Genomic DNA, 26,665 nt, shown 5'->3' with positions numbered 1-26,665 from the left:
CATTACAATCGGGAAAAGATTCTCTATCATTTCATAAGAAAGAATAATTTTTTTTTTTTTTAAATTTTGCGACACCAGGAGACACCTCAGGATTGGGGGTTGCGACAGTCAAAGGGTTAAACCATACCACGGGCAGGATTGAACCCGCGGTCAGAGAGTCTCAAAACTCCAGACCGCAGCTTCAATCCCGCCCATAGTATGGTTTGTTTGCAATCGTGTCATTACGATTTCAAGAGTCATGTTCCACTGTACAATGGACCCCCGGTTAACAATATTTTTTCGTTCCAGAAGTATGTTCAAGTGCCAGTACTGACCGAATTTGTTCCCATAAGGAATATTGTGAAGTAGATTAGTCCATTTCAGACCCCCACACATACACGTACAAATGCACTTACATAAATACATTTACATAATTGGTCGCATTGGGAGGTGATCGTTAAGCGGGGGTCCACTGTATTATGTGCATGATCATATATAAAGACAATGTACAGTATTGTGTGCTTTTGAATTTATATGCTATTAAAACAACGTACACTGTAACACTATTTTCTGTATTCTTTCTAGCCCACCTTTCTTCTAATAGTTAGTTAAATTTTACCCTTCTTACCCCTTTCAACAAGTTAACAACTTTCACACTTCTCTTACCCACTGCTGACATTCACCTTGTATCCCATCTAGCCCTTAGCTGCCACTAAATAATGACCTGATATATCCATCACCCTAAAGTCTACCTCTTAACCTTACCTACAAATTCACAGTCTAACAAACTGCCACTACTATGCCCTATATTCTAAATCTTATTTATTTATCCAGCTTCTCTTCATTTACAGTATTCACAATCAATTCTTTCTCACTCATACTACACCCACATACATTCAAACATCCTAACTTCAAAGCTGTCTTCTTTGATTGTATATACATGCACATGTTTAATTAAAATTTAAGGTACCCTAAGAAGTCTAAGCAACACTTCTGACAAGTACAGTACTATTTGTTTTCTTATTCATAAAACTAAAGCTCCCCTCTGAGACAGTGTGCATATATCTGCTTACAGAATAAATATTATGTTCACTTGCTCTTGTAAAAAAGAAAATCCTGCCATGTCACAATCAAAGTTATGAGTTGCCTAAAGAACCAAATGTCTGTATAAGGCACCACTTATGCAGAGCCACTTAATAATAATAATAATAATAATAATAATAATAATAATAATAATAATAATAATAATAATAATAATAATAATAATAATAATAATAATAATAATAATAATAATAATTAATAATAATAATTAATAATATCTTTATTTCTACAATAATATCTCTATTTCTATTATTTAATAAATGTATGGAAGAGGGTAAGGTACCTAGGGATTGGCAGAGAGCATGCATAGTTCCTTTGTATAAAGGCAAAGGGGGCAAAAGAGTGCAAAAATTATAGGGGGATAAGTCTGTTGAGTATACCTGGTAAAGTGTATGGTAGAGTTATTATTGAAAGAATTAAGAGTAAGATGGAGAATAGGATAGCAGATGAACAAGGAGGCTTTAGGAAAGGTAGGGGGTGTGTGGACCAGGTGCTTACAGTGAAACATAAGTGAACAGTATTTAGATAAGGCTCAAGAGGTTTTTGTGGCATTTATGGATTTGGAAAAGGCATATGACAGGGTGGATAGGGAGGCAATGTGGCAGATGTTGCAGGTGTATGGTATAGGAGGTAGGTTACTGAAAGCAGTGAAGAGTTTTTACGAGGATAGTGAGGCTCAAGTTAGAGTATGTAGGAAAGAGGGAGATTATTTCCCAGTAAAAGTAGGCCTTAGACAAGGATGTGTGATGTCACCGTGGTTGTTTAATATATTTATAGATGGGGTTGTAAGAGAAGTAAATGCGAGGGTCTTGGCAAGAGGCGTGGAGTTAAAAGATAAAGAATCGCACATAAAGTGGGAGTTGTCACAGTTGCTCTTTGCTGATGACACTGTGCTCTTGGGAGATTCTGAAGAGAAGTTGCAGAGGTTGGTGGATGAATTTGGTAGGGTATGTAAAAGAAGAAAATTAAAAGTGAATACAGGAAAGAGTAAGGTTATGAAGATAACAAAAAGATTAGGCGATGAAAGATCGGATATCAGATTGGAGGGAGAGAGTATGGAGGAGGTGAATATATTCAGATATTTGGAACCTGACGATCTGTTGGAGTGTGAGCAGGGTAATATTTAGTGAAGGGATTCATGGAAACCGGTTATTTTCATATAGTCGGACTCGAGTCCTGGAAGTGGTAAGTACAATGCCTGCACTTTAAAGGAGGGGTTTTGGATATTGGCAGTTTGGAGGGATATGTTGTGTATCTTTAAACGTATATGCTTCTAAACTGTTGTATTCTAGGCACCTCTGCAAATACAGTGATAATGTGTGAGTGTGGTGAAAGTGTTGAATGATGATGAAAGTATTTTCTTATTGGGGATTTTCTTTCTTTTTTGGGTCACCCTGCCTCGGTGGGAGACAGCCGACTTGTTGGAAAAAAAAAAAAAATATTGGGAGTGGACGTGTCAGCGGATGTGTCTATGAAAGATGAGGTGAATCATAGAATTGATGAGGGGAAAAGGGTGAGTGGTGTACTTAGGAGTCTGTGGAGACAAAGAACTTTGTCCTTGGAGGCAAAGAGGGGGATGTATGAGAGTATAGTTTTACCAATGCTCTTATATGGGTGTGAAGCATGGGTGATGAATGTTGCAGCGAGGAGAAGGCTGGAGGTAGTGGAGATGTCATGTCTGAGGGCAATGTGTGGTGTGAATATAATGCAGAGAATTCACAGTTTGGAAGTTAGGAGGAGGTGCGGGATTGCCAAAACTGTTGTCCAGAGGGCTGAAGAAAGGTTGTTGAGGTGGTTCGGACATGTAGAGAGAATGGAACAAAACAGAATGACTTCAAGAGTGTATCAGTCTGTAGCGGAAGGAAGGTGGGGTAGGGGTCGGCCTAGGAAAGGTTGGAGGGAGGGGGTAAAGGAGGTTTTGTGTGCGAGGGGCTTGGACTTCCAGCGTGCATGCGTGAGCGTGTTTGGTAGGAGTGAATGAAGACAAATGGTTTTTAATGCTTAATGTGCTGTTGGAGTGTGAGCAAAGTAACATTTATGAAGGGATTCAGGGAAAACGGCAGGCTGGACTTGAGTCCTGGAGATAGGAAGTACAGTGCCTGCACTCTGAAGGAGGGGTGTTAATGTTGCAGTTTTATAACTGTAGTGTAAGTGTGCCTCAGGCAAGACAGTGATGGATTGAATGATGAAAGTTATTCTTTCTCAGGTCACCCTACCTTGGTGGGAAATGGCCGATGTATTAATAAAAATAATATAGCGTAAAACACCCTTCTGGCAAGACAGTGATGGAGTGAATGATGGTGAAAGTTTTTCTTTTTCGGGCCACCCTGCCTTGGTGGGAATTTCTACAAGTACATGTACAGGTCCGCATCCCTTTATCCGTAATTTTGAAATTCGAAAAGTTCCGAAAACCGAAGTTTTTCCGTGGTGTATAAGTGGAAAACGGGAATTAATACGGGGGATGTAAATAGCGTGCTAAAAATATCTACCCTAGCCTAGACCTGACTAACTTGTGCTACTAGGTCAGATGCTGTGCTTCCTTGGTTGGATAAACATGTTAGGTTGGATAAACACGAGTGAGGGGTTGGATTTGAGTGGGACTTGCACAGAAAATTGAGTTGGGCAAATACTCAGTGGGATGGATTGTGAAGGACCTACCTAGTATGGGTCAACAGGCCTGCTGCAGTCTTCCTCTTTTCTTATGTTCTTATGTGTGGAGTGTCAGTCATCTCTACATAACTCCAACGCCGCCATGTGGCAGCACTGACAGCCAGTGTGGCGTCAGTTGTGTCTCAGAGCTTGTAGTGTTCACACTCGTGTCTGCTGTTCGCTGATACACCTACCATCTGACTTATGACCTGCTCGACTATCAACCGTGTTTTTTATGCCAAATTTCTGGGAAATAAACAACTATTTGTGTTGTACACAGTGTTTATCCTAAACCTTACAGTATAAAATACAGTACTAACAACATAAAAAGTAAAGTAAAACATGAAATACCAAAATAAAACAATAAAATAAAGTCATTACAAAAATGTTTTGTTGATATTCAGTAGTAAAGTTCGACTTACGACCATTTCGACTTACGACCGGTTTCTTGGAACCGAACTCGGATGGTAGGTGTATTTTGTTCTTGAGTTTTATTTTGTGACTTTAATTTACTGTAAAAATGTCAAAAAGAGCTGCTGATACCCCTATGGGTAACAGTGAAAAAATGAAAAAGAAGCATCTGACATTATCAGTAAATTGCTGGCCTTAAACAATGTGCATTTATCAGTGAGCAAGAGATTATGGCAATTTACTCAGTTAAAGAGAGACTGCTTTGACAGAACCCTATGTTAATAAGACAGACGACACTTGAAGTCTTTAACCCCTTGACTGTCGCAACCCCAAATCCTGAGGTGTCAATTGGTGTTGCAAAATTTCCAAAAAAAAAAATTCTTATGAAATGATTGAGAATCTTTTCCTGATTGTAATGACACCAAAAGAACAAAATTTGATGAAAAACTGACGGAATTACGCTCTTGCGAAGTTAGCGACCTCGGCGATGTTTACGAATCGGCGATTTCGCCCACTTTGAGCGCTATTTTCGGCTAATTCCATTGTTCCAGTCGACTAAACTCATAGCTATTTCTTTAGAACTCCATTTTTTCTATCAACTGAGTACAAGAAACTGCCCATTTACCGATTTCAACTACCCAATAATGTGGTCAGAAATTTGCAATTTGGCCAATTTCACAAAAACTAAAAAATATGACAATTTCAAAATAGGGTCCAGAATGAACAAAGACATTCCTGGCTCTAAAATAACATTTACTCTGCTCATCAGTCACGTCTCCAGGCCCTTCTGACATTACTCTTGCTTTCTATTTTGAATTTTTATTCAAACAAAAAATAGAAGATTTACTGTTATGCAGACTACTGCAATATTGTAATTGTATAAATAATGTTAACCCATTCATGACTGCATATTAGAATGGCTACTTGGACATTTATTGGAAAATGACATCATTTGTTTACTTTTGAACATCGGCATAAATCAAACATTTCCCCTACTTTGAGCTCCATTTCAAGGTTCTTTTCATCGTAAAACCAATCAAAATCGCCTCTATTTCTATAATATGTTCTCCATTCGATCAAATGAGACCAATAAAATGAGAATACAACCATAAATACTATACGAAAATAGACCACAAATTCGGCATTTTAATTAAAAAAAAAACGGTTGGAGTTTTTTTTTTCTTATTATGCACTGCGTGCTGCAGGATTTTTTATATGGTGCACACTGACCACCCAGACTCATTCTCTCGCATGTGGGCCTACCAGCTTTCTCCTGCTTGATCTGAAGCCGCTGGAATTTATGAATGTATATGTCATGTGGGTTTCAATACGTGGATGGGTAAAAATACTCACGTAGGCTGGTAGTACGTATAATATATAACGGGAAGTATGGAAAGCGCCAACAGCCGACCTGTCTCTCTCTGCTGCCTAACTACGACTGACTCACAAGTGTCTACAGGGTGAGGGTGTTTGAAATCCTGCTATAGTCAGCAGCAATATGAATACAGTCAATGATTTACACAGACGGTTGGTAGTGAGTCATCTACTGGTACACTGGTTACTGGTAACTGGTTACTAGGAACTGGTACTACTACTGAGATATAAACGTCAAACACGGTGGCTCATAAGACTTATATATACAACCAAAACAGTCAAAGGGTTAAAAATGCCATCTGTCAATTGTCTTGAGAATCATGTTCCTGGTCTATAATTATCCCATTATTTCATTTATCCATATATTACTCTATAAATAAACCATACTAGTATTTGTGGTCTTTATTTATCCCACTTAGTGTGAGTATTCATATGTTTTTGCTGCAGTGTTAATGTTTGATTATGAGGTGCTGCCCTAGACCCCACCTTTGTTCTGAAATTCGAAAAATTCTGAAATTCGAAACACTGCTGGCCCCAAGGGTTTCGGATAAAGGGATACAGACTTGTACATGATACACATGCCTAGCTGAAATCAGTGACATACTGCTATATACAAAGTCCCATTATGCAGAGCATTTTGGGCAAATTAGGTCAATTTTGTCCCAGGATGCAACTCGCATCAGTCAACTAACGCCCAGGTATGTATTTTACCGACAGGCGAATACAGACATGGACGTCTTAATGTTCCAGCCGTACAAGGGATCGACCCCTGAACCCCAGTGTGTTAGCCGAATGCACTAGCAATCGAGCTATGGGACACCTGACCAATCACTGTGTAGTGAATTCTACTCAGGATTTGTCTCATCCACTCCCTGCAGTAGTACATTCATTACTGGCCAATCACATTACTGTACCACATTCACTTCAGCTCATTACAGCATCACATTAAATTTTAAGTTTCCATGAACTGTTGTCATGGTGATTTCACATTTAGTGAACCCCATGGTAATAATTATCAGCATGCTGCCTTCTGTGGGGTAAGGAAAGAGGCACGGTGGAAGAAGACATTAGCCAATCTAAAAAATAACAGAGACAATGAACTGCTTCATTACCAAAATTAGTGATTTTACTCCACAATTTTAAGCAACAAATTAAAAAAGTACAGTAAAAAGAAAAATTATTACAGTAGTTGTAAGGTGAAAAATAAAAAATTATGCCCGATTACAAAGCCACGTTATACCCACACTTGGTTTATCTTAGGGTGAACCCTATGATATTAAAAATCCAAACAAAAATTTATTTTTGTAACCTTTATCAAATAGTGCTTATCATACTGCACTGTGAACTAAATCTTTTAATTCTAGGTTGGAGGCTTATTTTTCAAACATACAAGGTATTTCTCAAGAAGTTCCAATACTACCATAAGAAATGCTCATAACATCAGGAGAAATGTCACAACAGCTACTGTACTGTACTAACCTGATGGATGCGATGAAGTCGAGGCTTTCAATCTGCTTTGGAATCTACCAATTAAAGGCTGAGATTCCAAAGTACTGGAGAAGCTTAATTCAGAATCTTGCGATTTAGACTCCACCTCGTGGTGTGTAGTATGTGGGGGTCCCCTTATATGTTCAATAATAAAACTATTCTCATTTTTTGAAAAGGTGTTAGAACACTTCTTGAAAAATCCATCTTCAATTTGGCACAGCTCAGCATCAAAAGATTCAGAAAGTCTGCCATTAGATAAATCAAAAGCATCATCATCAAATATGTCTGGGGAAGATCTACCAGGATGCTGTGGGCTCATGCATAGGCTTTTTTCTCCAGAACTGTTCAGCAAACTACTACTGGATACCCTTGCATTTTGACCAACACCATTGCTACTAAAACTACTTTCTGGCATAACACTACCTTTACTGGACTGTGTTTCATAAAGTCTTTTGCAACTATTAACATAAGTGTGTTTACTTGGATAAAAATTATTATAATGCATGACAGAATTACATTCTACCGTACTTACTTGACGATTTTTATAAATTCTTTCATTTTCTTTTCTTTCAGTTACAGTCAAAGTTTTCAGCAAGGCATTCCTCTGTGGTGTCTTGCGGAGATTATAGTCACGAGAACTATTAGTTAAATTTAATATTAGAGGTCTCTTGGTTCCTAATGTTGCTACTTTTCTCTTTGGAGTAGATTCCACTGAGCAAATAGTGTCTATTTTGTCAAAATCAATATTATCCAGAAAAGAGTCATCTTGATTTATAAACAAAGTTGGACTATCTGCCCGATTACTGCAAGAAGAAACAGTATGTTTACTCACTCTGCTTTTGTCCACTTGGAGTTTCTTCCATGGTGGGGAAGTCAGAGTGACAGATTTAGAGAATCTACTTATTCTATCAGACCTTAAGATTGGCGAGGTTTGCAAGACTTTAGCAACATTTTGGGAGATTTCCAGGGCCTGATTTATAACAGAAGCTGCAGGAGCTATGAGAGCTGTGGAATGCTTCAGATGTCTGAATCTGTTAGATGCTCCTCTTACATTATTTTTGGAACGACTCCCAAGAACCGGTGATGAAGAATTTTCCTCGTCAGATTCTTCAATTTTTGTAATTTGGTCCTCATGATCTAATTCTTTTATCTCTAAGGAATGAGAGGTTACAGAAGAAATTGGGTTTATTGTATCAACAGCAAGGCAAACTCTGGCAGCAAACTTAAGGCTTCTGATATGCTCACTATTCTTCTTTTTACTATCTGCACTGTATAAATTCTGCACATCTGCCATCACGGTAAGACTTGAAATAATGATTCCTCATGGCCCACAAATGCCTGGAATAAAACCATAAATCATCCTAACTTGTTTAAAATAGTACTATGGTGAAATAAAAAAAAATAAAAACTGGAAAATTTGACAATGTACAATATATAAATATATATAATGTATATATATATATATATATATATATATATATATATAATATATATATATATATATATATATATATATACAGTGGACCCCCGTATAACGATTACCTCCAAATGTGACCAATTATGTAAGTGTATTTATGTAAGTGCGTTTGTACGTGTATGTTTGGGGGTCTGAAATGGACTAATCTACTTCACAATATTTCTTATGGGAACAAATTCGGTCAGTACTGGCACCTGAACATACTTCTGGAGTGAAAAAATATTGTTAACCGGGGGTCCACTGTATATATTTATTGCATTTATGGATTTAGAAAAGGCATATGATAGAGTGGATAGAGGAGCAATGTGGCAGATGTTACAAGTATATGGAATAGGTGGAAAGTTACTAAATGCTGTAAAGAGTCTTTATGAGGATGGCGAGGCTCAGGTTAGGGTGTGTAGAAGAGAGGGAGACTACTTCCCGGTAAAAGTAGGTCTTAGGCAGGGATGTGTAATGTCACCATGGTTGTTTAATATATTTATAGATGGGGTTGTAAAGGAAGTAAATGCTAGGGTGTTCGGGAGAGGAGTGGGATTAAATTTTGGGGAATCAAATTCAAAATGGGAATTGACACAGTTACTTTATGCTGATGATACTGTGCTTATGGGAGATTCTAAAGAAAAATTGCAAAGGTTAGTGGATGAGTTTGGGAATGTGTGTAAAGGTAGAAAGTTGAAAGTGAACATAGAAAAGAGTAAGGTGATGAGGGTGTCAAATGATTTAGATAAAGAAAAATTGGATATCAAATTGGGGAGGAGGAGTATGGAAGAAGTGAATGTTTTCAGATACAGTACTTGGGAGTTGAAGTGTCGGTGGATGGATTTATGAAGGATGAGGTTAATCATAGAATTGATGAGGGAAAAAAGGCGAGTAGTGCGTTGAGGTATACGTGGAGTCAAAAAACGTTATCTATGGAGGCAAAGAAGGGAATGTATGAAAGTATAGTAGTACCAACACTCTTATATGGGTGTGAAGCTTGGGTGGTAAATGCAGCAGCGAGGAGACGGTTGGAGGCAGTGGAGATGTCCTGTTTAAGGGCAATGTGTGGAGTAAATATTATGCAGAAAATTCGGAGTGTGGAAATTAGGAAAAGGTGTGGAGTTAATAAAAGTATTAGTCAGAGGGCAGAAGAGGGGTTGTTGAGGTGGTTTGGTCATTTAGAATGGATCAAAGTAGAATGACATGGAAAGCATATACATGTAAATCTATAGGGGAAGGAAGGCGGGGCAGGGGTCATCCTCGAAAGGTTTGGAGAGAGGGGGTAAAGGAGGTTTTGTGGGCAAGGGGCTTGGACTTCCAGCAAGCGTGTGTGAGCATTTTAGATAGGAGTGAATGGAGACGAATGGTACTTGGGACCTGATGATCTGTTGGAGTGTGAGCAGGGTAATATTTAGTGAAGGGATTCAGGGAAACCGGTTATTTTCAAATAGTCGGACTTGAGTCCTGGAAATGGGAAGTACAATGCCTGCACTTTAAAGGAGGGGTTTGGGATATTGGCAGTTTGGAGGGATATGTTGTGTATCTTTATACGTGTATGCTTCTAAACTGTTGTATTCTGAGCACCTCTGCAAAAACAGTGATAATGTGCGAGTGTGGTGAAAGTGTTGAATGATGATGAAAGTATTTTCTTTTTTGGGATTTTCTTTCTTTTTTGGGTCACCCTGCCTCGGTGGGAGACGGCCGACTTGTTGAAAAATTATATATATATATATATATATATATATATATATATATATATATATATATATATTGTATATGTATATGTGTGTGTGGTGTGAATATAATGCAGAGAATTCGTAGTTTGGAAGTTAGGAGGAGGTGCGGGATTACCAAAACTGTTGTCCAGAGGGCTGAGGAAGGGTTGTTGAGGTGGTTCGGACATGTAGAGAGAATGGAGCGAAACAGAATGACTTCAAGAGTGTATCAGTCTGTAGTGGAAGGAAGGCGGGGTAGGGGTCGGCCTAGGAAGGGTTGGAGGGAGGGGGTAAAGGAGGTTTTGTGTGCGAGGGGCTTGGACTTCCAGCAGGCATGCGTGAGCGTGTTTGATAGGAGTGAATGGAGACAAATGGTTTTTAATACTTGACGTGCTGTTGGAGTGTGAGCAAAGTAACATTTATGAAGGGATTCAGGGAAACCGGCAGGCCGGACTTGAGTCCTGGAGATGGGAAGTACAGTGCCTGCACTCTGAAGGAGAGGAGTTAATGTTGCAGTTTAAAAACTGTAGTGTAAAGCACCCTTCTGGCAAGACAGTGATGGAGTGAGTGATGGTGAAAGTTTTTCTTTTTCGGGCCACCCTGCCTTGGTGGGAATCGGCCAGTGTGATAATAAAAAAAAAAAAAATAAATAAATAAATAAATAAATAAATAAATAAATAAATAAATAAATAAATAAATAAATAAATAAATAAATAAATAAATAAATAAATAAATAAATATAAAATGGGAAGATTTTTATTTAAATGACTTGTGTATCTTAATCTAAGAGAACACAACTTGACAAAGCCTCAGAAAATTATAATTTGGTATTCAGTATTTGGTGTCAAACTATAAAAGTGAAATACCAAATAAGGGGAGTTAGTAGATGGGGAGCTGGAGGTACATATTTGGTAGATGGCGGGAATATTCTGAAGAACTTTTAAATGTAAATGAAGAAAGGGAGGCGGTAATTTCATGCACTGGTCAGGGAGGTATACCATCTTTTAGGAATGAAGAAGAGCTGGACGTGAGTGTGGGGGAGGTGTGCAAGGCATTACATAGAATGAAAGGGGGTAAAGCAGCAGGAACTGACGGGATCATGACAGAAATGTTAAAAGCAAGGGGGGATATTGTGGAGTGGTTGGTATTTTTGTTTAACCCTTTGAGGGTCGACAGGCCCTCTCCGAAACTCGTTCTCAGGGTCGGCCAAATTTAAAAAAAAAAAAATTATTTTCTCTTATGAAAAGATAGAGAATCTTTTCCCGATCATAAAGACACCAAAAGTTTGAAATTTGATAAAAAACTTACGGAATTATGCTCTCGCAAAGTTAGCGGTCTCGGCGATGTTTACGCATCGGCGATTTTGCCCATTTTGAGCCCCATTTTCGGCCAATTTCACTGTACTAGTCGACAAAAAACATGAATATTTCGCTAGAACTCCATTTTTTCTATCGAATGGGTGCAAGAAACCACTCATTTATGAAATTCAACTATCCAGTACAGTGGTCAGAATTTAGCAATTTTGCCAATTTCACACAAATTTCAAAAGATGCCAATTTCCGAATAGGGTCCAGAATAAACAAGAAAGACATTCCTGGCACTAAAATGACATTTCCTCTAGTCATTAGTCATGTCTCAAGGCCTCTCTTATATTCTTTTGCTTTCCACTTTGAATTTTTATTTTCACAAAAAATATAAGATTTACTGTTATGCAGACTACTGCATTAGTGTAAAAAATGGTATAAATATTATTGGTGTACTTGTGAAAGAATATTAGACTCACCAGTTGACGTGTATTGCACGCTTGGCACGATTTGTTTACTTTTGAAGTTTGGTAAAAATCGAACATTTCTGCTACTTTGAGCTCAATTTCAAGGCACCTTTCTTTGTAAAACCAGTCAAAATCATCTCAATTTCTGTAATATGTCTTCCATTCTATAAAATGAGACCAAGAAAACTAGAATACAACAATAAATACCATACGAAAATACACTGCAAAGTTGCTGATTTATTAAAAAAAAATGGTCAAAGTTTTTTTTTTCTCATTATGCACTGTGTGCTGCAGGATTTTTTTTAGACTGCACACTGACCACATAGACCCATTCTTTCATATGAAGGCCTACCAGCTTTCTCCCACTAGATTTGAGGCCGCTAGAATTTATGAGTACTAGTACGTCAAAAACCCCTACGCGTAAGACGTACTAGTACGACGAAAACCCTCAAAGGGTTAAGAAATGTATGAAAGAGGGGAAGGTACCTAGGGACTGGCAGTCACAATGAATAGTTCTTTTATATAAAGGAAAGGGAGACAAAAGTGATTGTAAAAATTATAGGAGAATAAGTTTACTGGGTATACCAGTAAAGTGTATGGTAAGGTTATTATTGAAAGAATTAGAGGTAAGACAGAGAGTAGGATTGCAGATGAGCAAAGAGGCTTTAGAGTGAGTAGGGGATGTGTAGATGAAGTGTTTACATTGAAGCATATACATGTATGTGATAAAGGTAGAGAAGTTTTCATTGCATTTATGGACTTAGAAAAAGCATATGATAGTGGATAGGGAAGCAATGTGGCAGATGTTGCAAGTGTATGGAATAGGTAGTAAATTACTAAATGCTGTAAAGTTTTTATGAAGATAGCAAGGCTCAGGTTCGAGTGTGTACGAGAGAGGGAGATTACTTCCCGGTAAAAGTAGATCTTAGACAGGGATGTGTAATGTCACCATGGTTGCTTAATATATTTATAGATGGGGTTGTAAAAGAAGTAAATGCTAGGGTGTTGGGGAGAAGAATGGGATTAAATTATGGAGAATCAAGTACAAAATGGGAGTTGACACAGTTACTTTTTGCTGATGGTACTGTGCTTATGGGAGCTTCTAAAGAAAAGTTGCAAAGGTTAGTGGATGAGTTTGGGAGGGTATGTAAAGGTAGAAAGTTTAAAGTGAGTGAACATAGATAAGAGTAAGGTGATGAGGGTATCAAATGATTTAGATAAAGAAAAACTGGATATCACGTTGGAGAGAGGGAGTAAGGAAGAAGTGAATGTTTTCAGACATTTGGGAGTTGACTTGTCAGCAGATGGGTTTATGAAGAATGAGGTTAACCATAGAATTGATGAAGAAAAAAAGGCGAGTGGTGCGTTGAGGTATCTGAAGACAAATAACAAATATGGTGGATTCACCGAGCGCTATCATACTGCATCATTTATTGTCATGCATTTGTATGAGTATCATATACTTAACAAATTTTTATTTTGCAATAATTTGTATTCATTGTCTTCATATATTTTTTCTCAACATTATAATGAAACTATGTTAATCGAGGACCTGCTATACTGTACTATTTATCATAGTCTACAGTGTACGCTTCCTACTTTTAAAAAAGTTTACTGTAAAACAGTATGCCGTGTTATGCCAACAGCAGCCTCGTGCATCTCGTGTTTACTGCATCTCTTGATAGCACCATTTTTCCCTGGTGCTTGATTTAATCTCATTTTTTGTTCATTATGGCCCCTGCGGGAGGATAAGAACCCCAAAGAATATTCACAGTGAAGGCTTAGCAGAAGCTTTTGCAGACCTCAACAAACTCCTTAAAAAAGTTTGAAAACGTGGACCCAACACCAAAAGGTTTTCATTAACAAAGGAATGGTCGTGGTGCATTATCTGCTTACAAGCAAATCTACGATTAAAAAAAACCATATAGCCTAGGCGTGTAGTAGGTTATATCGTCTAGGCTTGTGTTTAAGCACACTAATGTTCACACGACCATGAAATCGCCTAACGACACATTTCTCAAAACATATCCCCATCGTTAAGTGACGCATGACTGTAATAAAACATAGGTAAGCACAAAAGAAAGCCACTAGCATGCAATGCATTTCTGGCAAATTAATCCTAATGCTTCAAGACTAAAAAATTAAGACAGACTATAGAGTTTCTTATGCAGTTAACTATGATGTGTACAAGAAAGGTAGCTAATAAACAATTGGTACAATTTCAGAAGTATGACTTATTATTTCAAACCAATTCAATGATCTTCGATTTTGTGGAGTAACTGAATGGAGATGGTGAAGATACAGGAAGTTACATAGTTATTAAACACTGTGTAATCAATGTATGGATCTTAATTAAAGCTACAATACTGCATACAGTATACAAGTGATTACCTGGAGTTTACCTGGAGAGAGTTCCGAGGGTCAACGCCCCTGCGGCCCGGTCTGTGACCAGGCCTCCTGGTGGATCAGAGCCTGATCAACCAGGCTGTTACTGCTGGCTGCACGCAAACCAACGTACGAGCCACAGCCCGGCTGGTCAGGAACGGGCAGGCAACAGATACGTTGTCTGTAGAAGTAGGTATTACCTGGAGAGAGTTCCGGGGGTCAACGCCCCCGCGGCCCGGTCTGTGACCAGGCCTCCTGGTCTGTGACCGGGAGAGAGGTTAAGTGGAGAAGCTGAGTGGGGAGATTGGTGGAAGAGGAAGGAACAGGGTTGGGGAAGTAATTTTTAATACAGTTACATAAATTATCATACAAAGCAGCATATGTATATTACCAAGGATAACCCCCCAAAAAATCAGACAAAGTGACTTCTTTCCACTGGGAGATGGGGAAAGGATTTGTGGAAGGGGTTAATGAGTTCCCACTTTGCTGCTCCTCACATTGATGATCCATTATGTGAGGAAAATGAAAGAATGGGTAATGACACCCTTTAACCCGTAAACGGTCCAAACGTATATACAGTGGACCCCCGCATAACGATTACCTCTGAATGTGAACAATTATGTAAGTGTATTTATGTAAGTGCGTTTGTACGTGTATGTTTGGGGGTCTGAAATGGACTAATCTACTTCACAATATTTCTTATGGGAACAAATTCGGTCAGTACTGGCACCTGAACATACTTCTGGAGTGAAAAAATATCGTTAACCGGGGGTCCACTGTATACGTTTTTTCAACATTTGAAAGTATGTAAAAAAAGTAGATCTTTTTGTTTTGTTACATTTGAAAATGTGTAAAAAAACTTTGATCTACTTCTTTTTTTGTTATATTTGAAAATATGTAAAAAAAAAGTAGATCTACTTTTATAGCACTACACACGTGAACGTAGATCTGCTTGGACCGTTTACGGGTTAAAACAAGGGATGCCAAGCCAATGATGATCCTCTAAGCTGCTTGTTCTCTTTCGGCTAGAATACTGCTGTACACTAACAGCCGCTTTTAACCCTCTGACTGTCCATCACATAGAACTACATCATTGACACCAGGAGTCAGTCAGGTAGATCTACGTCATGAGCTCGGCTCACAGGTTGTGAGCGGTAAAATTTTAGCCTATATATCAGAGAAAGGGTCTGTGTGGAGTGAACACAGTATAAAAAATATCCTGCCTCGTTAGGTACATGATAGGAAAAGCAAAATTCTGACCTTGTGTTTGGTTTAAAATAACAAATCTGAGTTTTCTAGGATGATTTGTATGGTTTCACTAACCGGTACTTGGTATCATTTGAGAGAATGGAAGACATACTACTGAAGTAAAGATAATTTTAGTTGGTTCCAGGGCTGGAAGAAGCTTGAAGTCCGCCTCAAAGTAAAAGAAATAGTCGATTTTTGCAGACATTACTAAGAATGGGTAGTGGCCTCCCCTTTATCCCCTGGTCTGTTTTATGGGCAAGTATTCAGATTAAGTCTGTGTCATTTAAAGTCAAAGTTATTCTTGAAAATGTCCAATATCAAATGGATTTTGCCATGGACATTTTTATATTGTATAAATTGTAAAAAAAATATGCAAGTTGGTATACCAAAACCCAAAATAACCCAATCTCAAATACCTAACATAACTTAATCAACATTGCCAGCGATAGATATGGAACAAACTTGTCTTGGTTTATGTTTGCTGTGATTGAGACACATGAACTGATTATACTGTTGATTGACATTGATGTGGCATTCAAAACAAAACATAGGTTTTATTTTTTGCTAATTGCTCTCAAAATAATTTGCATAAGAAATAATGTACGTCAGGGTGTAGTTACTTTCCTACTGTGTAAAAAAAAGAAAAATTGAGGGAGTTCTCGAAAAGAGTAGCTCTAGCTATTAACCCTCAGTAGCAGTGTTAATATCACAACTGAAAGGATCCGGGTTCAAGCTCAAGAAAGGGAAACAAGAGTTGCAGAGAGATATGAAGATTATTTTATTTCATCAAAATTGGAGGGTTTGTAACCCAGAATATCCCAAGGCCAAGCAATGCGACTCATTTCCAATGAGGGCCTTTGGTCCTCTTCCCCTGGATGAAAAACCCCACAAGTCAGTTAACACCCAAATATGTATTTACTACTAGGTGAACAGGGGCAACAGGTATAAGGTAACATGTTCAACATTTTTACTTGAGGGTTTGTAAGTGTTTAACAAGTTAAGAGCCATAGGTACTACCACTTAAGCCACACATGCAAATCCCACACCTGCTGTCCTTGTCACCAAGCAATAAACATAGGAATAAATCAATTTTTGAGGATGAAGACTATTTGAATGAACCCCAGATCGCTGATAACCTAAATTACCAAAGACAATAGTGCAGTGGCTTATTTCCATTAAGCTCCTTAGGTCTTCACCAGGATGCAACCCACAAAAGCCAACTATATTAGCAGTAAGTATCTGGGAATTAGTCTAATGTTGTGGGTCACATCCTGGACAAGAGTGCAGGACCACAATAGAAATAAGTCTTCAATGACTCACTGACTTTCTTGGGTTATCCTGGGTGACTAACCCTCCCAGTTAGAAATCTTAACAAATCGTGTAAGCTTATTTAGGTACAGGTACACGGTTACACAAATTATCATGCATAGTAACATTATGCAAAAATCGTAAACAAGCGATACAAGATGCAAAACAACCACAGGCCTTTTGTGTTCCAATCATTTAACTCCCCCTGTGGATGTTTTGCACATAGTAACATGTCAATTACTGTTAACATAATTTCAATATTTATTCTTCAACCTACTGTCCATTGTAGACAGGAATAAATTGAATTAGGTTTCACAAAAAGCATTTTTGAATATATGAATATATCCTATGGTTTATATAAATTAGATTCACCTATAATTAATAGAACTACTGTACAATTATGATTAATTTCTTTAGTGTTAAGTAGTCAGTAAGCCAATAAATTAAATCGACCCATAATGCCTAGGCATAATAGCTCTCTTTGCATTGCAACCCATTATCGTAAATAATCTCAATGTACTACTTGCAAATAAATAAATAAATTTGAAATTTGAATTTGAGGTGTACAGGGGTAATAACTGATGGGTGACCTGCCCATGATTAAGCCAGGATCCTTGGCAGGATTCACACAGTTAATAATAATATCTTTATTTCTACAAGTACATGTACAAGGTATACAGGCCTAGCTGACATCAATGACGTACATACTACTACATAGAAAGCCCCCTTGTTATGCAGAGCATTTCAGGCAAATTAGGTCAGTTTTGTCCCAGGATGCGACCCACACTAGTCGACTAACACCCAGGAACCCACTGTACTGATGGGTGAACAGGGACAACAGGTGTAAGGAAACACACTCAATATTTCCACTCTTGCCGGGAATCTTACCACAGACCCTCAGATTAGATTTAGATTTTGCCACCAAAGTGGCTAGTTTATTGTGCACCCCATATCCATCCTGTGGACGGTAGCACGAGAGCATATGGATACACAAAAGGCCTAGGAACTAGGCCCCAAAGGGTTAACAGGAATACATAACTTATCTGTTACAAGCAAATTTAGGAAATTTGCTTAGTATATCTGGTATCTTATTTTCATTAATAAGATATCTTGACATGTCACATAGGTTATTATACTGTGTCTCTGTATTCCCGGCCCTCAGCGTGTAAAGAGAGCTCTGCCTACCAGGCCACGGGCCACCCAAGTTACTTAGTCGTTTTAATTTTTAACATTATCATCATGATTTCTACTGTATCTTACAGTTAAGCTTTCAATAATAAGATATTATGAGGACCTCAATGTGAATAAGTTACTTTTTTTGGGGGTCATCCTAGGTAATTTACACATATGTTACTATAATAATTTGTGTAACTGTATTCATGTGTACCTGTACCTAAATAAACATGTTAATCCTGGGGAAGGACCTAAGCTCCCCAATGGAAATAAGCCAGACTGCATGGTTTTAATGTGTCTAGGGTTATTACCCTCCAGAGTTAAGAATATGCATCAAGTCTTCTTCCCCCAAGACACTGTATGACCCGTACAGACTTAGCACTCTCCCATCCCCCCCATTAAATAAATAAATTTAACCTCGACGACCCAAATGGAAAACTAAGTCGGTGGATTTTTTGGGGTGTTATCCTAGGTAATTTACACTACATGTATGTATGATAACTGGAAATAAGTCAGTGACGTTTTTGGGTTATCCAAGGTAATTTACACTGATAATTGTACTTGCATATACCTGTGCTTAAATAAACTCAGCCACCAAGCCCCCTGGCTCGGTGGCGAAAGTTCGAGCTTCACACAGCGAATGGTCAGGGTTCGATTCCCGGCGAGGGTAGAAACATTGGGCGTATTTCTTTACACCGGTTGTCTATGTTCACCCATCAGTAAAATGGGTACCTGGGTGTTAGTGGACTGGTGTGGGTCGCATCCTGGGACAAGTGACCTAATTTGCTCGAAATGCTAAGCATAGCAAGCGGCTTTCTATATAGTAGTATGTCAGTGATGTCAACTATGTCTGTATACCTTGTACATGTACTTGTAGTAAAAGATATTATTATGACTTTCTGAGCCATGTGGACCAAGACATGCAGCAGCAGCAGCCACAAAATGCCCTACACCAAATTTTTAAGATAACACACACAAATAACGACACTCGTAACAGAGCTCTCCTGCAGCTCACAATACACTACCATTAACCACTAGTAACAATAAAAACTATAACCAAGCCACAACACTGGTAAAATAAGGCAAGAACACCTTCACTCACCCTCCCCGGGATTCAAATGTTCCTCGCCCCTCACCCCCCTCTATATCACCTCGTAAGTTGCATTTAATCATATTTCGTTTCGGTTTTATGTATATAGCTTACATTTATTACTATTTTTTTGCTCACATATATTTTGTTTAGCAAGGCTCCTTAGGCACATGAAGCACCTCATGTAATAATAAGGTATAATAATAGTTTCTGAAGCTTTATGATGATATTATTATTATTAACAGTAATGATTAATAATGGCAATAATAATGATGACAAAAATAATAGTTAACATGTCCATGCACTTTTACTGGGAGAGAAATCTAATATTTTATATTATATCAACCATGTTACCTGAAGCTCAGGAAAAATATTTATTGTGACATTTTTATTTAAGTGATAACAGACAAAAGATGAAAATCATTTACTTTAATCATTTACTATTTAATTTAATGGGTTGTGTAATGTATTATTATTATTATTATAATCAAGGGGGAAGCGCTAAACCCGGAGGATTATACAGCGCCTGGGGGGGGATGTGGAAGGCATTCAGGCTTAATTCAGGGAACTGGAGCACAGATCCAATTTCCTAAATCAAGAGCCCCTCACCAACATCAAGGAACCTTCCTTGAGGGTTGTGTAATGTAGACAACCACATTTCATATGTAACTTTAATATCAGCTCAACCTAACCAAGCCTAACTTTGACCAATTGTAAATTTGCTATAATATAATATTTTTGTGACCCACTTCATGCTTGCATAAATAATTCTTTTCGTTTGTAATCAACATGTAAATAGTTAATTATCACTGTAACTTGTTTAGGTGTAAAAACGTCGCGGTCCAGTACCTGAACCCATTATGTGTCTGCAACATTTTGATTATATATTGGTAGAATTACCGATAATATGTAAAGTAAAATGACACAAGTGCAACTAATGTTCAGAGAACAGACATGTTGATAAATTAGACACATGTGTAACTCTTGGGGGTCTTTATTGAGGAAACGTTTCACCACACAGTGGCTTCATCAGTCCATACAGAGCAGAATCTTGAAGAACAGGAGGAGAATGAGGTAATCAGTCCCTCAACCTTGAGTCGATGTGGTCAGTCCATCAATCTTGAATAGAATACGGCATAAGTGTGGAGAAGGAGCTTATAAACCGTAGGCAGGAGAGGTGCAGCAGTCGTAGGTGGTGTCACATTTGTTCAATGTGGAAGTAGGTCGTGCCCAAGGGTTAGGCAAGCGAAGAATTCCCAAGTAGTAAGATCCCAAGAAGTTGCAGTGTCTGACAGGATTGTAGATGAATGGTTCAGAGAACCGACATGTTGATAAATTAGACACGTGCAACGTTTCGCCACAGTGGCGAAACGTTTCCTCAATCAAGATACCCAAGAGTTGCACATGACAATACCGACAGGTTGTTAGGTAAGACACATGCAACAGTTAGACAACTTTATTCCGAAACGTTTCGCCTACACAGTGAGAAGCGATCGATGTAGCGACTTAGCTCGAGTGGTGACGTGTGCTTACCTACAACACATCGACGATCTCGCCTCTCTCGAAATTACCCCGTGTTGAGTAGTGCTTTGAGTAGTGCTTGCTGGACCTTCGTCTTCCTCTCCACCATCAGGATTGGTGCGTCGGTGGTTGCCGACCGAAGGGCAGGAAGCCTCTTGCTGCCTGAATTCTCTTCGCCTGTCGACTGCACGCCATACAGCCAGTCTCGCCACCACTCAGGATATACAGTGCTCCATCAAGCTACAGTTCACCTCCTCAGTGTCCTGCGCCAGGCAAGTACGTGTGTCTACTTACACGTACTTGCCTAGCTGAGTACTCTCACTTTTTGGCCGATTGTCACCTCCAATTACATCTTTTCGTAATTAGACGATGCCTTCGTTGCCTTCCACCTCCCACCCCCCTTCCACTCTCCCCCAACCTCCCACACCTGCCTCTGCTTCTACTAAATCCAATTCCTTCTCGCTAAACCTCAAATTTTCTAATCCTGATGCCACTATCTGTCCGGAAAATTTATTATATCAGATCACTGGTGCACCTCAACTTAAAGTCTTCAAAACCAACTCAGGCTTCAAACTCCTTCTTGACAAACATTCCTACGAAGCGTACACCTCAAGCGATACCAGACAAAAACTTCTCAACGCAGGCTTCACCATTATTTGGACTCCTGAGCACCGTGCCAAAAGCACAGTCATTGCTAAACACGTAGACTACTCTCTCCTGACAGCCTATGACACAGACAAAGAAGACTTAATAAAAGATATCAGTACTAAGAACAAAGTCTCTGTTGACGATATTTACAGACCAGAAAACTCTACCATTCTCAAAATACGCTGTTCTACTCCTGCTGACGCCTCTACACTCTTCAGTCAAGGAATCTTTGCCAAGACCATCCGCATTCCTCCAAACGCTCTCTTCACTCCGAACTTCCACCCAATCACACAATGTCTTAAATGCTACAAATTCGGCCACGACAAAAACACATGCACATCTACACAAGTCTGCTCCAGATGTTCAGCAACTGGCCACTTCTGGAATACTTGCAACCTCCCCCTTAAATGTTCTAACTGCGGCGGGTCACACACTGCAGTTGCAAATTCCTGCCCTTCTAGAAAGCACATTCTCTCCTCCCTCAGAGCAAACCAACCTCCCTCCCTACCCAACCCCTTCCCTGCTCCTCCCTCCCCTTCCTTACCTCCCTCCCCTTCCACACCTCCCTCCCCTACCCCCAATGCCTGGGCCTCCCCACGCACTTGGTCTACCTCTTCTACTCTACACACATCAAACACCAACACACAGACTACAAGCACTTCTCCTTCTACACCCACACTAGACTACAAAACTAACTGTCAACTTGCCACTGCTGCCCACTCTGCGATGGTAATCTCACAAGCTTACCAATCAGACTACTCACATGTCCTTAACCTAATCTTGTCTGCTAACAATCTTCCCTCTTTAATTATCCCTCCTTCCTGCTTCTCTTCCAAGCCTCCTACAACCTCTCCCTCCTTCCTCTCTCCCACCCCCCCACTTCCTACTCCCACCAGCTCTCCTCCTCCACTACCTCTCTTCACTACTTCTACACCTCCCACCAACACCCCTACTGCTACTGCTACGACCACCCCTCCCCCCACTTCCTTACCCACTTCATCCCCTTCCAAAGCTTCCACTTCCTCACAGCTTACCAAAACTTCCACTTCCTCTGCATCCACCTTCGCCCACTCCACCACAACCAAAACCTCATCCAGGTCCAACTCCACCTCCTCCAGACAAAATCCACTCAAACCTAAACCTACCCCAACTTCTAACGGACAGACCAAAGAACATAAAAACAGATCCATCTCTTCCTCCCCCTCCAGGAAACGGGTCCGTAGCACCTACAAACACACATCCACTGATGGCACCACTATCACGGGCTTTAATCCAAACTCCTCCCCCGACATTAACTTTGCTAAGACGAAACCATTAAATCACGTTTAAGGCGATTCAGTTCAACGTACGTTCTTACTTTACAATTAGACACCTACTGGCCGAGCTCCTTGAAGCAGAGAGGCCAGATATTGTTTTGCTAAACAGTACCTGCCTCAAAGCCCCTCAATGTATCCGCCATTATGGTTATACTGCACTACAGTCCCCCTATGATCCCCACGATGGGGTTGCCATCCTTGTCAATTCCAACATAAAACATGAATTTCTCCCAATCCCTTTTATTCACCAACACTGTCTTGCGGTCAGAATACACACCCACCTTGGCCCCTTTATCTTTTTCACCACCTATGCTCGCCCAAACACTACTCTCAACATACACGACCTCTCCTTAGTCTTCAACTACACCAACACACCAACTTACCTACTAGCTGACATGAATGCCAAACACACTGCCTTTCATCACACCAGTAACAACCAACTTGGTCACCAATTACTCAACTTCACAAACCATAAACACCTAATTCATCTTGGCCCAGACTTCAATACCTTCTTCAACCACACGGGCCAAGGCAAACCAGACATCATTCTGGCAAACCGAGCCAGCTCTCTATTTCAACATTACATCTCACCTGGCCCTATTACAGGCTCTGATCACATCCCAGTCATCTTACACATCTCCTCCAACCCTATCCTCATTCCAACCACACCTTCATTCTCCTACAAGAACGCTGACTGGGATGCTTTCAAACAACACATAGACAATATTAACCTCACCTATGACTACAACAACAAACCTATCTCTGACATCGATACTCAACTTGATCTCATCCAGGACACCATTACACAAGCAGCCAACATCGCAATACCAAAGAAAACTCACACCACTCGTTATTCCTTCAAACCGTCACTCAGAACAAGAAGACTAATTATCTGCTACCACAACCGCTTCCTCTACAACACACATAGATTTAATCAAGTCCGATTAGATCTCACTTACCTTAGAAACAACATTTTACACAGCCTAGACCAAGACCACAACAATCACTGGTCACGACTAATACAACAAGCGGACAGGCAGCGTGTTAAAAACACTAAAGCCTTCTGGAACTTTATCAAAAAAATCAGAGGCACTACTCCCACCAACAAATTCAAACACATCACCCACAACAACACACACATCTCAGACCCACAGGCTGCTACCAACATCTTCAAACACATCTGGGAGAACATCTTCCACGCTCACCCACCTCACCCTAACGTTATTCAACACATTCAGAACATAGAACACTGGAACACTGCACACACACAAGAAACAACACCAGACAGCCACATACATCTAGACACTCTTACCTCCTCCCAAGAACTCGACACTCCTTTCACCAACACAGACATTAAAACTCTCCTCAGACACCTTCCTCCAAAGGCTCCTGGTGCCTCTGGCCTAAACCATATTATCCTGAAACACCTTCCTGACTCTATCATTACTGCCTACACAAACCTCCTCAATGCCTCCCTTGCCTCTGGATACTTCCCTTCCCTCTTCAAAGCTGCTACTGCTATCCTCCTTCCTAAACCCAATAAAGACCACTCTGACCCTAGAAACTATCGCCCTATCAGCCTCCTCGAAACTTTAGGAAAACTCTTTGAAAAACTCATTAATCATCGCCTTCGCAGATACCTGGAACATAATTCTCTACTTTCAGATGGCCAGTTTGGCTTCAGAACACACAGATCCACACAGGATGCCATTAACATCATTCTCAACTACATCCACATAAACACAAAACAAAGAAACAGGACAGCCCTGGTTGCAAAAGACGTTGAAAAAGCTTTTGACACTGTGTGGCACGAGGGGCTCAAGTACAAACTCTGCACTAACTTCAACCTGCCTCTCAATACTCGTAAACTCCTCTGCAACTTCCTAGACGGCCGTACCATGAGAATCAAATTCCAAGGCTGTTACTCTGACTACTTCACACTAAATGCTGGAGTACCCCAGGGATCTGTCCTTTCCCCTACCCTCTACATTTTATACACTAACGACATTCCAACACCTATATACCACAACTCCATCACACTAGCCTATGCAGACGACATTACACAACTTATCACTCATGCCAATATAGATACACTCACACACAAAACACAAAATGAGGTTGACAGGATAGCCATCTGGGAACAAAAATGGAGGATCAAAACCAATGCAGCAAAATCCAGCATTACGTATTTTAACTACAGGAAACGTGATCCTCCATTACCTGTCGAACTCAGAACAGCTGACACCCGCACTTACTTCCCTATCACACAATCTGTCACTGTCCTTGGCGTTAATCTTGACTACCTTCTTCGTTTACACGGACACATTCACTCAAGGCATGCAATAGCTAGTAAGGCCCTTGCGGGCCTCTACAAGCTGAAACATGCCTCTCAACGCACCAAACTACACCTCTACAAATCCCTAATACGTCCTCTGATAACTTACTCTCCTCTAGCCCTCTCTCTTGCAGCAAAAACAAACTTACTTAAACTGCAGCGTGTCCAGAACAAGGCGCTGCGCTGGGTGCTTGATGTCAGATGGGAGGACTTCGCCACAAGCGAGTCTCTCCATGCCCAGTTAGACGTCCCTGCGCTGAATCTGTACTGGAAGAGGCTCAGTGACAGACAGATAGACAAACTTGAGACACGACATGACTACTGGACCTCTCTCCTTGACGAAGACATTCGCAGACCCACAAACCAACACAACCTTTTCTACTCCTTGCATGATCCTGCTCCTAACCCTACTTACAAATAACCTTGGATCCGCTGACAGGTACCTTCTAAGACAGGTACCATTCTCTGACCCACGTTCGCCTTAGCTTTTTTGGGTTAAGACATGACTCAGTTCTGCACTCCTCTCTAGCTCTAAAGGTCGCAAGTCCCTTACTCCCAGCTCACCCCACCGGAGTCCCAACAGAAGAACCGGAATTTCTCTTTTCAATATCTGTCCCACGATCGCCTTTGCTGCTGGGTTAAGCCCTGGCTCTATTTCTACGACTAAGAACACTCCTCTCCAGCACTATTCTTCGTCTGTCCCGTCTTCCCCGCTCATCCCATTTGGGATCTTACCTGAACTTTCGTTCGTTCGTTCGTTCGTACATCGACGAACGATCTCGCCTCTCTAATTACCCCGTGTTGAGTGTGACTATCCTCAGAGTGGTGGTTACTAAACCTTCGTCTTCACCTTCAGGATTGGTGCGTCGGTGGTTGCCTACCCAAGGGCAGGAAGCCTCCCTCTGCACTCCTGTTGCTATCTGTAGCCTCCACGCTCCAGACTGTACGTGTAGTCTACACGCTATACAGCCAGTGTTGCCTCTCCTCGCCGTTGTCTGAAGTCTCCACGCCTCAGCCTGTATGTGAAGTCTGCTCGCCATTCAGCTAGTGTTGGCTCTCCTCATCGCTCACAGCCAGAGTTGTTCTCTTCACCGAGTGGTGGTTACTGGACCTTCGTCTTCACCATCAGGATTGGTGCGTCGGTGGCCGCCTACCCAAGGGCAGGAAGCCTCCCTCTGCACTCCTGTTGCTGTCTGAAGTCCCCACGCCTCAGCCTGTATGTGAAGTCTGCTCGCCATTCAGCTAGTGTTGGCTCTCCTCATCGCTCACAGCCAGAGTTGCTCTCTTCACCGAGTGGTGGTTACTGGACCTTCGTCTTCACCATCAGGATTGGTGCGTCGGTGGCTGCCTACCCAAGGGCAGGAAGCTTCCCTCTGCACTCCTGTTGCTATCTGAAGTCTCCACGCCTCAGCCTGTACGTGTGGTCTGCACGCCTTACAGCCAGTTCAGGGCACACAGTGCTCCATCAAGCTACAGCTCACCTCCTCAGTGTCCTGTGCCTCCAGAGACGGACTCCACAAGAAACTTGAAAGTTATAACCAGGCAAGTACGTGTGTCTACTTCACACGTACTTGCCTAGCCAATTTTTCTCACAGGATTGGCCCCCACATCTAATTTACGATGCCTGCAATGCCTTCCACCTCCTTTCCCCTTACCACCCCTCTACTGCCAACACCTGCCTCTACTCTGTCTACTCC

General features: G+C 40.5%; 2 protein-coding genes across 4 annotated transcripts in view; one reads left to right on the top strand and one right to left on the bottom strand.

Moving 5' to 3' along the window:
- mus301 (mutagen-sensitive 301) overlaps window positions 1–19,190 on the bottom strand; it is a 122,247-nt gene extending 103,057 nt beyond the window's left edge. For 2 of the 3 annotated variants that reach the window (XM_070098269.1, XM_070098271.1), the window contains exons 1-2: window positions 19,161–19,190; window positions 6,994–8,340 (exon numbers count right to left, since the gene is read on the bottom strand). In XM_070098269.1, coding sequence (XP_069954370.1) covers window positions 6,994–8,296 — 1,303 coding nt within the window. In that variant the 5' untranslated portion in view covers window positions 8,297–8,340; window positions 19,161–19,190. Of the gene's footprint in view, window positions 1–6,993; window positions 8,341–18,629; window positions 18,741–19,160 lie in introns of those variants that run through there. The other variant, XM_070098270.1, reaches the window with a different exon arrangement.
- Window positions 1–26,665, top strand: part of LOC128699309 (TLC domain-containing protein 3A) — a 623,909-nt gene that overhangs the window by 460,123 nt on the left and 137,121 nt on the right. The window lies entirely within an intron of this gene.

Source organism: Cherax quadricarinatus, chromosome 61 (genome assembly GCF_038502225.1).
Source record: "Cherax quadricarinatus isolate ZL_2023a chromosome 61, ASM3850222v1, whole genome shotgun sequence".
Classification (NCBI taxonomy): domain Eukaryota; kingdom Metazoa; phylum Arthropoda; class Malacostraca; order Decapoda; family Parastacidae; genus Cherax; species Cherax quadricarinatus.
The sequence above is the reverse complement of the archived record's forward strand: the minus strand, read 5'-3'. Positions and strand labels throughout refer to the sequence as shown.